The sequence below is a fragment of the Babylonia areolata genome, chromosome 1 (assembly GCF_041734735.1).
Source record: "Babylonia areolata isolate BAREFJ2019XMU chromosome 1, ASM4173473v1, whole genome shotgun sequence".
Lineage (NCBI taxonomy): Eukaryota > Metazoa > Mollusca > Gastropoda > Neogastropoda > Buccinidae > Babylonia > Babylonia areolata.
Genome location: NC_134876.1, coordinates 30,338,931 through 30,352,029, shown reverse-complemented (window position 1 = coordinate 30,352,029; position 13,099 = coordinate 30,338,931). Strand labels below are relative to the sequence as shown.

Genomic DNA, 13,099 nt, shown 5'->3' with positions numbered 1-13,099 from the left:
ATGGTGTATAACTTCCTAGATGGCAGGGTTATAATGGTCATACATGTAAAAGCCCACTGGTGCATATGATTGAATGTTGGAGTCATAGCCTCAAAACAAAACAAAAAATGTTGACTGCATTTGAAGATGTTACCTTGGCTTGTGAAGAGCGCAGACTGGATGACTCCAAAAGTGGAAAATATGGGGTCAGATGTTTTTCTTTCCATCTTTACAAGCTTTCCTTCTCTATATAGAGCTTTCCAGTTCACCACTGCAGGAAAGTTGCAAGTCACCATGCTCATCAAAGTTGTGTAGTTTTTGGTGTGGCTTCAAACTTGCACACAGAAAATAAGATGGCTGTTTGTTAGTGCTTACCTTGGTCTGGAAAGCTTACGTGCACCATCAGACAGAATTGTTTAAATTATTGGATGCATGCATTTGTTGGCAGTGATGTCAGCTTGGTTGCATTTGTTGGCAGTGATGTCAACTTTGTTCATGAAGAGCACAAACCAGCTGACCCAAGATCTCTGGCTGAGAAACAGGCACGAAAAACACAGATTTGTGGACAGTTTATTGGAGCAGGTCTAGCAATAGCTGATGAATGACTGGCCTCAAGTGGTATTGTAGAATGTGATTAGTCCAGTTTCATTTTACATTTCAATGAATGTTACTTTTTGAAACACAGAACTTAGTTCCTTACTCAGCCAGTTACAGAAAGAAAGAGGAAAGAAAGAAGTAATCTTCAGTGTTTGAGGCACTTTCATTTTTCACAAGCAGTCCTTTTCTTCACATTTTACATTTCATTAGTTTGAAAATTAAACACAGAATGTTGTTTTCCTGTATTTCATGAATTTGGAAATGAGTGGAAGCAAACAGAAATTAGTTCATGACCTTGCCAGGTATAAAAAGATGATGATGATTATCTTGAGAGTTTGAGGTACTTTACTCTTTCCTAAGCTTTCCCTTTCCTTGCAAAACTTTGTTCCTTGCCACAATGGGACATTGCAAGTCACCATGCTCATCAAAGTGACATAGTCTTTGTTGTGGCTTCAAACTTGTGTACAGAAAATAGATGGCTGCACCTCACCACTTCCCTTGCTCTGGAAAGCTTCCATGCAGCCATCAGACAGATGTTTGTTTAACTTCAGGGGTCGATTCATTTCTTAGCATGGAATTGTGGCCATGACCTGCAGGAATCCTTGAAAGAATAAGTTTTCACAGATCTCTTTGGACAGCAGTGGCAGGAAACTAGGAAAAGTGAACACTACATTTGCTTGTTGTTGTTTTTTCAGTGTTTATTGAGCAGTTTTGTCTGTAGTTCATTAAAGTGGTTGGCCTCACAACAAAAACAACAACAACAACAAAAATTTGAAGATTTTATCCTGATTTTGTTTAGTTTACAAATGTTTGGTGAATTGATACTTTGAAATCTAAAAAGCAGTTCTTGAGTTTGCCATCTACAGACCAGGAGAGAAGATACTGGGGGAATGTTCAGTTTTGTTGTTCTCAAATTCTGATTTCTCCTTGAAGCTTCCTCACTCTCCACAACTGTAGAGTGCAATCACCATGCTCACCAACATTGTGTGGGGTTGGGTTTGGCTTCAAATTTGCTTTCTGAAAATGGATGGCTGTATGTTACTGCTTCGTTGGTTAAGAAAGTTTTCAAGAAACCTTCCTGTTCCAATGTTTTTTGTTATGATTGAATATCTGCAATGATTTGAAGCCAACCCCATAGGGAATTCACGAAAGAATGGGTTTTAGCGCATTCATGTGGGTAGTTCTTTAGAAATCCCAAAAATAGTTATACAGAGTTCTGTAGACTGCTTACATAGCAGTCTTTGTGATGGTTGGTAAAATAATTGGCATCACAAAAACAAAAGGCTTGGTAATAAGCTTGAGAGGAATTTCATTGGTTGAAATTCACACAACCACATTGCAAGTCACCATGCTCATCAAAGTTGGGTAGCCTTTTATGTGGCTTCAAACTTGCATACAGAAAATGATGACTATATTCCATTGCCTCCCTTGGTTGGGAAAGGATTCATTTAGTCATCAGACAAAGATAATATTTTAAGAGTCTTACTGCCTATTTATGAATGGATATTTAATCAGGTTTAAAATTATGGTCTTAACTCAGTAGAAAATTCAAAGACATTAGTTTTAATATATCTACCGGGATCACAGCTGGAATCATGTTACATGATTTTATGATTTGTTGCATGTTAGTCAGTTACTGACTAGCATTTTCCTTCCTCACATGCTTTTATCTTCCCATCAAGTGCCACCATTTACCACAGCAAAACCTTGCAAGTCACCATGCTCACCAGAGTTCTGTAGTTTTTGGTGTGGCTTCAAACTTGCATAGAGAAAATGAATGGCTGCATTCTGAGCTTTCTCTGGTTTAGAGAGCTTATGTATAGTCATCAAACAAAACTGTATTGCTAAGCTTTTTTTGCTTTTTTTTCTTTTTTTTTTCTTTTTTTACGTGGATTTAAAGTGAGGACCACCCAATAGGAAAGCTTTATAAAAAAAAATTTAAAAAAATTAAAAACAAAGACCTAGTAAAGTGGGTCACAGTTACAAGAATCACATGAAGATTTGATACTTGGATGGTAAACTGTTTACAAACCAGGTTTTAGCTTAAGATTGAATGCTTTACCAAACAGATATCTCATTAAATATATTTGATTTCTTCTCTTTATCTTTTTTCTTTGTGTGTGTGTGTAATGGTCTTATGATTATTACCTGGACGTACTGTTGAGCATATGTGTTTTTTCATTGCATTATGACATAGATTCAAACACTAAATGAATGCATGTTTTATCTGTTTTGCATTTTTCATGCATTGGATATTGTACAAACATATTAGTGAACATGTTGGATCAGTTTGTTTTGGGCTGAAGAAACTCTGTTCTTCAAATGTACAGGATGTACAACCCTTTGTTGAGTGGTACTGATATGTGCAATTCATTTGTTTCTGTCATTGCAGAACCCTTGCCCTGAGGATAATGCCTCCTTTTTATCTCGCATCACCTTCTGGTGGTTTACTGGGTAAGACTTATTGGTTCATATAGAAGTTGGGTTTTTTTGTTGTTTTCTTTTCAATAAATAATAGATCTCTGTCATAATATGATCCGCTGTTCAGAGATAATCTCTTCAAGGGAAAAACCAAGACAATATTTTTTTTTTAAAAGAAAAGGGATTCATCGTGGTTCCAGCAGTTCTCAACACTGGTTACAACAGCAGAGTGATTTTGGCCCTATCAGATTAGGGAGGGTTTGACAGTGAAAAGGCACTGAAATATGAAATGGCTTGATTTTCAGGAGGAAAAAGCTGTCTGATAAAATAAGATAAAAAATTAAATTAAATAAAATAAAGTAACAAAACATCATCTTAACAATTCCAAAGAGCACTCACCTTCCTGCTGAAAATCTATACCGATGATGTAGTGTTTTATTTCAACTGCAGTATGCAATATGGGAGTTTCATCCCTTGGGTGCTCTGTCAGCTACAGAAAGTGAAGTTGCCAGCACATGAAGGAAGCATATATAGCACCTGGAAAGAAGCTGAAGAGAGTTATTTCAGATTTTGCTTTGCCACCCCTTTCGTTTTTCATACATTAAAAAAAAAAAAAAAAAATGTTGCTGTTTTTTTCCTAAAGTTTTCTTCCAAATTCATCCATTTCTTTTCACAGTAGCCCCTTTCTTTTTAAGATTTTCTTTCTTTATATTCTTTGTATTTCCTTTAATTCTTTCCTTACAAATCTGGCCATTTCCGCTTACAGTAGCTGTTCATTTGCATAAGTCAAAAATATTAAGACTGAGCTGGAGTGACTGGGACATGCTTTGCTGGATATTAGTGTGTTTTTTTAATTCATTTCTGAAATGTTGTATTCAGTATGCGACGGGCGCAATAGCCGAGTGGTTAAAGCGTTGGACTGTCAGTCTGAGGGTCCTGGGTTCGAATCACGGTGACGGCGCCTGGTGGGTAAAGGGTGGAGATTTTTACGATCTCCCAGGTCAACATATGTGCAGACCTGCTAGTGCCTGAACCCCCTTCGTGTGTATATGCAAGCAGAAGATCAAATACGCACGTTAAAGATCCTGTAATCCATGTCAGCGTTCGGTGGGTTATGGAAACAAGAACATACCCAGCATGCACACCCCCGAAAACGGAGTATGGCTGCCTACATGGCGGGGTAAAAACGGTCATACACGTAAAAGCCCACTCGTGTGCATACGAGTGAACGCAGAAGAAGAAGAAGAAGTATTCAGTATGCAATCATGTTCAGGAAACAAGACCCCCTCCCCTTTTATTATGATGATATTTAAATGAAATTCATGGAACTTTTGTTGTTTATTTAGACTCTTTTTTTTCCTTCTCTTGCAGTAAAGGTTATGTTCTTTCAATTTGATATTTATAGCTTTGTGATCAGTCGAATTGTAGATGTTTGTAGTAAAAAAGAAACATTGCAGATTTATCAGAAACTCTGAAATGCAGGGAAACTATATAATAATGATTGTTGTAAAGATTTCGTTAATCAATCATAATTATGTCAGAAAGATCAGGGGTTGTTTTTTTTTCATTGATAAAGAATGCATGGATTTCAGTCTTTTTGTTGCATCGCATTATGAAAATAGGAATTTTTATATTTTTTTGTGTGTGTTGTGCTAGTTTGGTGATTATGGGCTACAAGCGAGCTCTGGAACGGTCAGACTTGTGGTCTCTCAACAAAGAGGACACGTCAGCTTCAGTGAAAGCAATTTATGACAAACACTGGACAGCACAAGTCAACAAAACAAAAAGGTACTGTCTGGATTTTGTGGTTAGGGGGTCTTGATGGATTCATGAGTGAAACTGCCAATGAATGTGGGATCAGTAACAGTTCTGTAGCAAATGTCAGACCTGGGAGTATTCTTTTCACAGTTCGTCAATACAGATACAGATAACATTTTCGTAGAATGCTCTTGATGATAATGATAGAAATGATGATAATGATTATAATAATACAAATTTGTATGGCACCCTTTCTCTTTAAGAGCTTAGGGCACTTTGTGTGAAAGAAAGAGTTACAAATTACATGAACTACTCACAACCTCTCTCACTCTCTCTCTCTCTCTGTGTCCCCCCCCCCCTCTCTCTCTATCCACTTTCTCCTCTCACTCTCTCATTCCTTATACATGCAAAGTGAGTTGGCAGGCATGGGGTGGTGTTGGAGATGTAGGAAACCAAGAGTGCGTACAGATAGGTTCTGAAAAGGTGAGCTTTTACTGAAAATCAAAAGGCAGTGACTGAGTCAGGTGGACGGATATGATGTGGAAGGTTGTTCCAGGTATGAGGAGCAGCAAAGAGGATAGAGCGCTCACCATAGGTTCTTGTATTGACACGATGAATTGTCAGAAGAGAACAGGCAGAGGAAAAGTGGAGAGTTCTTGAGGGAGTGTAAGCACTAATTAGGTCAGAAAGATAGGTAGGTCCAGTGGGGTGGAAAGCAGAGAAGCAGAGACATGCAACTTTGCATTTTAATTCTCACCTCTACAGGGAGCTAGTGCAGAGTACAGAGGTGAGGAGAAATGTGATCAGTGTATGAGACTCTGAAAGTCAGATGGGCAGCATTGTCATTATCGTCTAAAATATCACAGAATATTTTGTCTCTACCCACTACAAAGAGAAACAGGATGAAAACTGAATGACTAGGTTAAAGAGACCTTTTCTTGTCAAGTTAATCAACAATAATAGATATGCAGGCTTAATTTGTTGAATGGACTTTTTTTTCCCATATGTATGGTTAAAATTTGTTTTTTAAGATTTTACATTGTTGCACGTCAGTTGCTCATTTCCTGTCTTGGCCAACATTGTTTCCTGAAATGATCCACAGGTCAAAAGTAGCTGCAGAGTGCGACACAAAGACGCAGGCATTGTACAAAGATGGTGAGGTGTCAACGGACGTCAAAGTGGTGGATGGGTCAAAGCCCAAAAAGCCCAGCCTTCTGAAAACGCTGGTTCGGTCTTTTGCCTCATCCTTCTTTATTGCCATGGGATTCAAGATGATGCATGACATCCTCATGTTCATCAGTCCACAGCTTCTCAAGTAAGCACCTTCAGCATGCTTTCTCCTGCTTTTGTTTTGTGCTGTAATATTTTGCATTGTATTCTGTGACTTTCTCAAAGATTAACTGTGGTTATCACTTGTTGCCTCATGTCTAGTTTAAATGTGAATGTGGTGTGTGAATATAACTATAGCTTCAGTAAAGTCCCTCTTGATAACACGGTGCCTGCATGACTCACTAGAATGAACATGAGACTGGCATTCCTGAAGTGGCGCATTCAGTCTCAGCATGTGATACATAAAATAAAAGGCCTTAGAAATGTTAGTCGTCATGTCAGTGGTGTTCAGTACAGTGTCATCAGTGTTTGAGATTGGTCCTTTCTCTGACTTTCATAGGATTGTTTGTTATTCCTTTAACTCACATCTCTGTCTCTCTGAAAGTTTCAAAATGAGCACCTAGTTTTACACATTTACAGTGGTTGATCATACTAAAATGAGATGGCAACTTTTTCATGTTCTGCATTTGTGGGCTGCAAAGTTGCATATCCACTTGCATATTTCTGTTGGTATTTATGAACATTACAAAAATGTAATGGTAACATTTTCTTGTTCCACATTTGTGGGCTGCAAACTTGCATATCCACTTGCATGTATGAATGACTTTTTTTTACCCTGCCATTTAGGCAGCCACACTTTGTGGGTGTGCATGCTGCATATGTTTGTCAGTGAATGCTGACATGGTTTATGGGATCTTTCACCTAGGTATTTGTTCTTCTGTGTGTTTTTTTGTGTTTTTTATTTAGATAAAAATAAGGTGCTAACAGTTCTGTACGTATGTTGACCTAACAGATCAGGAAAAAAAACTTACCTCCACCCTTAACCCACAAGGCACCAATACCAGAATCAATCTCAGGATTCTCAGAGTGAAATCTCGTGCTCTAACCACTTGAGTATTGTGCCTATAAGATTGCAGCATTCGGCTGCATATGTTAGAATTTAATTAGGCATGATTTATTCAGCTGAATCATCAGTTGCCAGTTCTTCAAGGAAAATATCTCAATACAGCCATTTTCATTTGTTTATGTTGTTTTTGTTTTTTTCAAAATGAGAACAGAGGAAATACATACTAGTCAGTTCTCATTTCAGTTCTGTGGTGGTGTTGATTGATCATTAGTTTGTGTTAGTTGATAAGTTGATGTCAAGTGACATAGAAGATATGCTTGATATGTCTATCAGTCATTGCATAAGGAACAGAGACGTGCTGAACATGTTTTTTTTGTTATATTTTACTTTTGTGTGGGTGTTGGTGTTTGAAAACAGAACCTTCATGTTGCATTTTTTTACCTTTTTCGTCTTGTTCTTTTCCCTTGCAGACTCCTGATTCAGTTCATTCGAAACGAGGGAGAGTACGAGTGGCGCGGCTACATGTACGCAGTGTGCATGGTTGTGGTGGCCCTGCTGCAGTCCCTCATCCTTCACCAGTACTTCCACAGTTGTATGGTGCTGGGCATGCAGCTGCGCTCTGTCATCATCTCCGCTGTCTATCGCAAGGTCTGCTCCTCAGTGTAGAGTTGTTTTGGTGTGAAGATTTTTTGTTTGTTTGTTTGTTTTTTGTTGTTGTTGGGTTGTTGTTGTTTTTTTAATAGATCTTATTTTTATGTTTTGCTTTGTTTTTTATCCTTGGAACTCCTCAGTGTATTGTTACTATTGTTTTATTGTGAACATTGCTTTATGCTTCTTTTATATACAGATCCTAGAACATTGTTTTATGCTTTTAAAAAAAATCTTTTTAATAAAGATTTTATTTTCATGCTGTTACATGTCTGGGACTCATGCCTTGTGCCTTCACAAATATATTGTTGTTGGGTTTTATTTGTTTCTTCATTTCTTCTTCTTCTTTTTTTAAACTCGCCATGAAGTACAGGCATGCAGTAAGTACTCATGGTTTTCCAAGTGATGTTACAATTTACATACAAGCTGAAACTGTGTTCTTCCTGCTACACTGTTTTTTTCTTTTTTCTTTTTTTTTATAATCTTTTTATTATCTTTGCAAAGTGGGGATGACAGAAGAGTTGTAATTAAAAGTTCAGCCTGGTATCACACTTTCTGCCAAGTTTGATTGGAAAGTCAAATTGAGCGTCTAGTCATTTGGATGAGACAACAAACTGAAGTCCCATTTGCAGCACACACTTGGCACACTAAAAAAAAGAACCCATGGCAACACAAATGTTGTCTTCTGGCTAATCATCAGTTGAGGAAATCAACTCTTAATTGATATACATACATACATACATACATACATACATACATATATATATATATATATATATATATATAGACACACACACATGCACTCAAGGACTGACTAATGTGCTGGGTCATGCTGCCATCAGACATCTGTTTAACAGATGCGGTGTTGTGTATATTGATTTGTCCACGCACAGTGATGCCTTCTTGAGAAACAGACTGTAAAATCCTCATGGCTGCTTGCTTTTTGCAGACACTGAAGCTGTCCAACTCAGCCAAGAAAACGTCGACGGTTGGGGAGATTGTCAACCTGATGTCGGTAGATGCTCAGCGCTTTATGGACCTGATGACCTACTTCCACACCATCTGGTCGGGGCCCCTGCAAATCATCCTGTCCCTCTACTTCCTCTGGCACATCCTGGGGCCCTCCGTCCTGGCCGGCGTGGGCATCATGGTCCTGCTCATCCCCATCAACGCCTTCATTGCACACAAGACGCGGCAGCTTCAGGTAATTGGGTGGGGGTGGGAGGGTACAAGGTTTTAGTCCTTTGTCCTCTTCTTGTCTCATGTGGTGTAGTTAATACATGCATTAGATTTTTTTTTTCCGTGTTTTTGCTTAAAGTAGGCAGGTAATGATGTCAGTCATCTTTGTGTCAATCAGTGAAATTGCCCTTGATTATCGGCTGGTATGGAAAATGTCCGTTTTTTGGTGGTTTTTTTTGTTTGTTTTTTTGTTTTTTTTGTTTTTCTTTCTTTCTTTTCTAAGGAGGTTTGGGGGGGTATTAAAGGGTTGATGACCTCAAACGCAAATGAAATGTCATGCTTTTTTAATACTGGCTGTATGCTTTTTTTTTTCCCCAAACAAGACAGCATATCACACACACACACACACATACACATATACATATATGTATGTGTGTGTTTCATTTTCTTCTCTCCTTTTTTCTTCTTTTTTTTTTTTTTTTTAACTCCCTGTAGTATATATGTGAGTCTCTTTATCAAAGTAACACAGATTGCTAAGTTCGCTGGCTTTAGTTCAAAGAAAGCAATCCAAAACCAAATCCGTCAACATGAGACAGTCTCAAAAGGTTTTTTTGCCACTGTTTGAGAATGGCTGCCACTTTGTGAGGTTCAAGGACCTACAGTCCTGGTTCATTCTAGCAATTTTTTAAAGGCATACATTTTTTTTTTAGAATAAAAAAACACTTTTCATTTTGAAGAATTTATTTAACACCATGAATTGCTTTCTGTGATGTGGAACACTGCTTTTGTATTTTGTATATATGTGTGTTTCTGATATTACCATATTAGTGGATTCTTTATGTTTGTCCAAAATAGGATGTATCCAAACCATAGTTGATCAGAGTAACATTATCTTGCTTGTCTTTCTTGTTGTTTTTAGGTGGATCAGATGAAGCTGAAAGATAACAGGATCAAGTTGATGAATGAAGTTCTCAATGGGATCAAGGTGAGCATTTCATGTGTCAATAAAATCAAGTAAGTGTTGTTTGCTACTGGCAACAAAGGTGTACTGCAACATCAGACATTGGTCACAGACCCAGGACATTTGACCCTGCTGTTAACACTTTAGATCTACACATTTGCTGCTGGTATAAAACTTGGGAAGAGTTTTGCAGGATCAACAAAAACAGTACAGCATTGCAACCCAGCACCAGAGATCAGCTTTAAGATTTGTCTCAGACTTACTTCTCAACTGATAAGACACTGCAAAAACCTGTATCTTGAATGTTGAAGGAATAGAAGAAGAAAAAACTTCAAAACAAGTTGTGTGACTAAGGTATCAGTTGTCATTCCCTGGTTGTTGTAAAGAATATTTTTAAAGATTCAGAAAACATTTTCTGCATGCATGTGCAGTTCTGTGTGCTCCACATCATGTTGACCCCAAGAGGTGCCCTGGGTTTGTTTCAGGTGTTGAAGCTGTACGCCTGGGAGAAGTCGTTCCAGCAGCAGATTCTGGGCATCCGGAACCAGGAACTGGAAGTGCTGAAGAAGGCAGCCTACCTTAATGCTTGCAGCTCCTTCACCTGGTCCTGTGCTCCGTTCATGGTCAGTGGTCTGCAGGGCCAAGAAACTTGGCAGTCCATTGTGTTTGGGGGGTTTATTTGGATGAGATGATTAACCAAGGTCCCTTGTGCAACATGCACTTGGTGCGCATAAAAGAACCCACGGCAGTAAAGGGGTTGTCCCTGGCAAAATGCTGTAGAATAATCCACCTTGATAGTAAAGCAAATACATTTGCAGATAGAAAAACCATAGAAAAAATATGGGTGGTGCTGCACTGTGGCAGGACACTCTGCTCAGGGAAAGCAGCACAAGTTTCATGCAGAGAAATCTGTTGTGACAAAAATTATACAAATACAGTGCAATATACAGACTTGAATTTGATATTATTTACATGTTTTATTTGTACTCTTATTTGTGTCTGTGTGCACCATAAGAAATTAGCTTTTTATGTATGAGGAGTTCCACAGTGAGAGAAAAAAAGAAGAAAGAAAGAAAGAAAGAGTGCGGTTTAGATGTTAAACTGCTGTCGACTACAACCAGATGCTGCATGCAGTCTGTTGTTTTTTTCAGGTTTCTCTGACGACATTCGCAGTGTACACAATGTCAGATTCTGACAATGTGCTGGATGCAGAGAAGGCATTTGTGTCCTTATCACTGTTCAACATCATGCGCTTCCCGATGTCAATGTTGCCCAACGTCATCACCAATATTGTGCAGGTAAGCCTGTATTGCATCAGTGTCTTGAAAGTAAAGTGTCCCAACATGGTCTTTTTCTCTCTCAGTCTCTCTCTCACTGACTTTCTCTCTCCTTTGCTCACCCCATGTTTCTTTGTTGCCTTGACAAAATCATCTGGACTTTGAATGGCTTATTGTTGTTACCATAATCGTTATCTTTCCTCCCCTTTATGTGTCCATATCTGTGTGTATGAATAATATATGTGTGTGCATGCATTTGCATGTAACATGTTTGAGAGATCAAATGATGAAGCATCGAACACACACAGCAGCATTTACTTGATACCAGCATGTAAAGATACATTTGAATACCTGTAGTAGCTGTTTAAGTATCATTTGATTTTACTTTGATACATGGTTCTGTGTTTGTACAGGCAAGTGTTTCGCTGAAACGTCTCCAGAAGTTTCTGGACAATGACGAACTGGATGCTGATGCTGTGCAACAAAGTTCTACAGACAGTAAGTTCAAGCCTTCCTGTAACAAGTGCTATTGAGATGTTAATGCTTGGTTTATTTTCATGGAATGAATTATTTCTCCATCAGAGATAAAACACTTGACAGTGGAATGTTTAAGGGTGGATGAGAATGTTGGTAAAGATGGATAATTGCTTTGAATTTTACTGAACCATGTTTTTTTTATGAAGATGTTAAGAGTAAATACAACAGATTGACAGGATAGTGAGATCATAACCATTTGAATGAATTGTGTTCCTTTCAGATTTGGCTGTGAGGATCACCGATGGGACTTTCACCTGGGACAGGGAGGCTCCAGATGCTATCAAAAAGTAAGATTTCAACCATTTTCACCCACATTTTTTCTATGCACATCTAAAAATAGGAGGTTAGGCATTGGAGTTTTGATCCAGTGTTCATCAGCTTTGTTTCGGCATGATGTTGGCGTCCGTGGGAAAAGCACTTTACTCCAGTTTTCCTCACTCCACCCAGGTGTGAATGGGTACCTGATTTCAGTTGGGGAAGATAAAAGCAGCGGGAGAGGATTGTGCCTCACGCATTCCTTTATTGAGCCATAGACACATTGGATATGAATTCGCTGCTCCAAAGATAATAAAAGACAGTCAGACCTTAACCTTTAACTGTGTATCAATAAATTATCTATCATAAACCAAACTGGTTGTGTGTTTGTATGTTTTTATTTACTTGTACACATGTGCATGTGTGGTAAACTTTGACATTGGCTTTTTCTTACCATCTCCAAGCATTCATGGAACCAAATTTGGTGTTTCATATCTATCTATCTATTGGTCTGTCTGTCTATAGATATATATATATGTGTGTGTGTGTGTGTGTGTATACACTCATATGTGCATATGTATATTTACATCAGTAGAGGGATATAATTATATAGACATAGATATACATTGATAAGAGCTTTTGAGAGTGTTCATTTTTTAAGATGGCTGTTAATTAATGAAAGCAATAGATCCACACTGAATGTCTCAGAAACGTTAATTCAACATTTTCTCTGAATCAGTCAATACATGCTGTAACATGAACAAATTCATGTGAGGTAATCATTTCATAAACAAATAGTGATATAAGGATTAGACTGTGTCATATCCGGTCATATTGGTCAGGTTGTGCCTTTCAGCCAAAAGTACAAACTTAGCAGAAACGCTTTTGTCAGTCGTAGAATGAAGACAAAATGCTTAACGGTGCTTTTGATTTCACAGCAGCACTGTAGTTAAAGTATGGGACTGGCTTAACCACAGATGATAATTTCTTTCTCTTTTTTTCTTTTTTTTTTCTGTTTGCAGCCTGAACCTGGAGGTTTTGGAGGGGTCCTTAGTAGCAGTGGTGGGAGCAGTTGGCGCAGGGAAGTCCTCCCTTCTGGCAGCCTTGCTTGGGGAGATGGACAAAAAGTCTGGATCCGTCAGTGTTAAGGTACTTGGTAACAATGTGTTTGTTGTGCTTGTGCTGATGGCAAAAAATTATATGTATGTTTATTTTCAGAGAGATGGACAAAAAGTGTGAATCTGTGAACATGAAGGTAGTTGTGTTCATTGTGTTTGTATTTATGGTGATGAAAAGAAAATGGAGATGGAC

General features: G+C 38.2%; 1 protein-coding gene across 1 annotated transcript in view; it reads left to right on the top strand.

Annotated features, from left to right (window-relative positions):
• The window catches only part of LOC143279402 (multidrug resistance-associated protein 1-like), a 64,200-nt gene that overhangs the window by 16,943 nt on the left and 34,158 nt on the right, over positions 1-13,099 (top strand). The window contains exons 6-16 of the mRNA XM_076583476.1: positions 2,969-3,030; positions 4,654-4,785; positions 5,858-6,070; positions 7,402-7,579; positions 8,529-8,783; positions 9,678-9,743; positions 10,205-10,342; positions 10,871-11,017; positions 11,410-11,494; positions 11,754-11,820; positions 12,811-12,937. Of these exons, the coding sequence (XP_076439591.1) occupies positions 2,969-3,030; positions 4,654-4,785; positions 5,858-6,070; positions 7,402-7,579; positions 8,529-8,783; positions 9,678-9,743; positions 10,205-10,342; positions 10,871-11,017; positions 11,410-11,494; positions 11,754-11,820; positions 12,811-12,937 (1,470 nt within the window). The remainder of the gene's footprint in view (positions 1-2,968; positions 3,031-4,653; positions 4,786-5,857; positions 6,071-7,401; positions 7,580-8,528; positions 8,784-9,677; positions 9,744-10,204; positions 10,343-10,870; positions 11,018-11,409; positions 11,495-11,753; positions 11,821-12,810; positions 12,938-13,099) is intronic.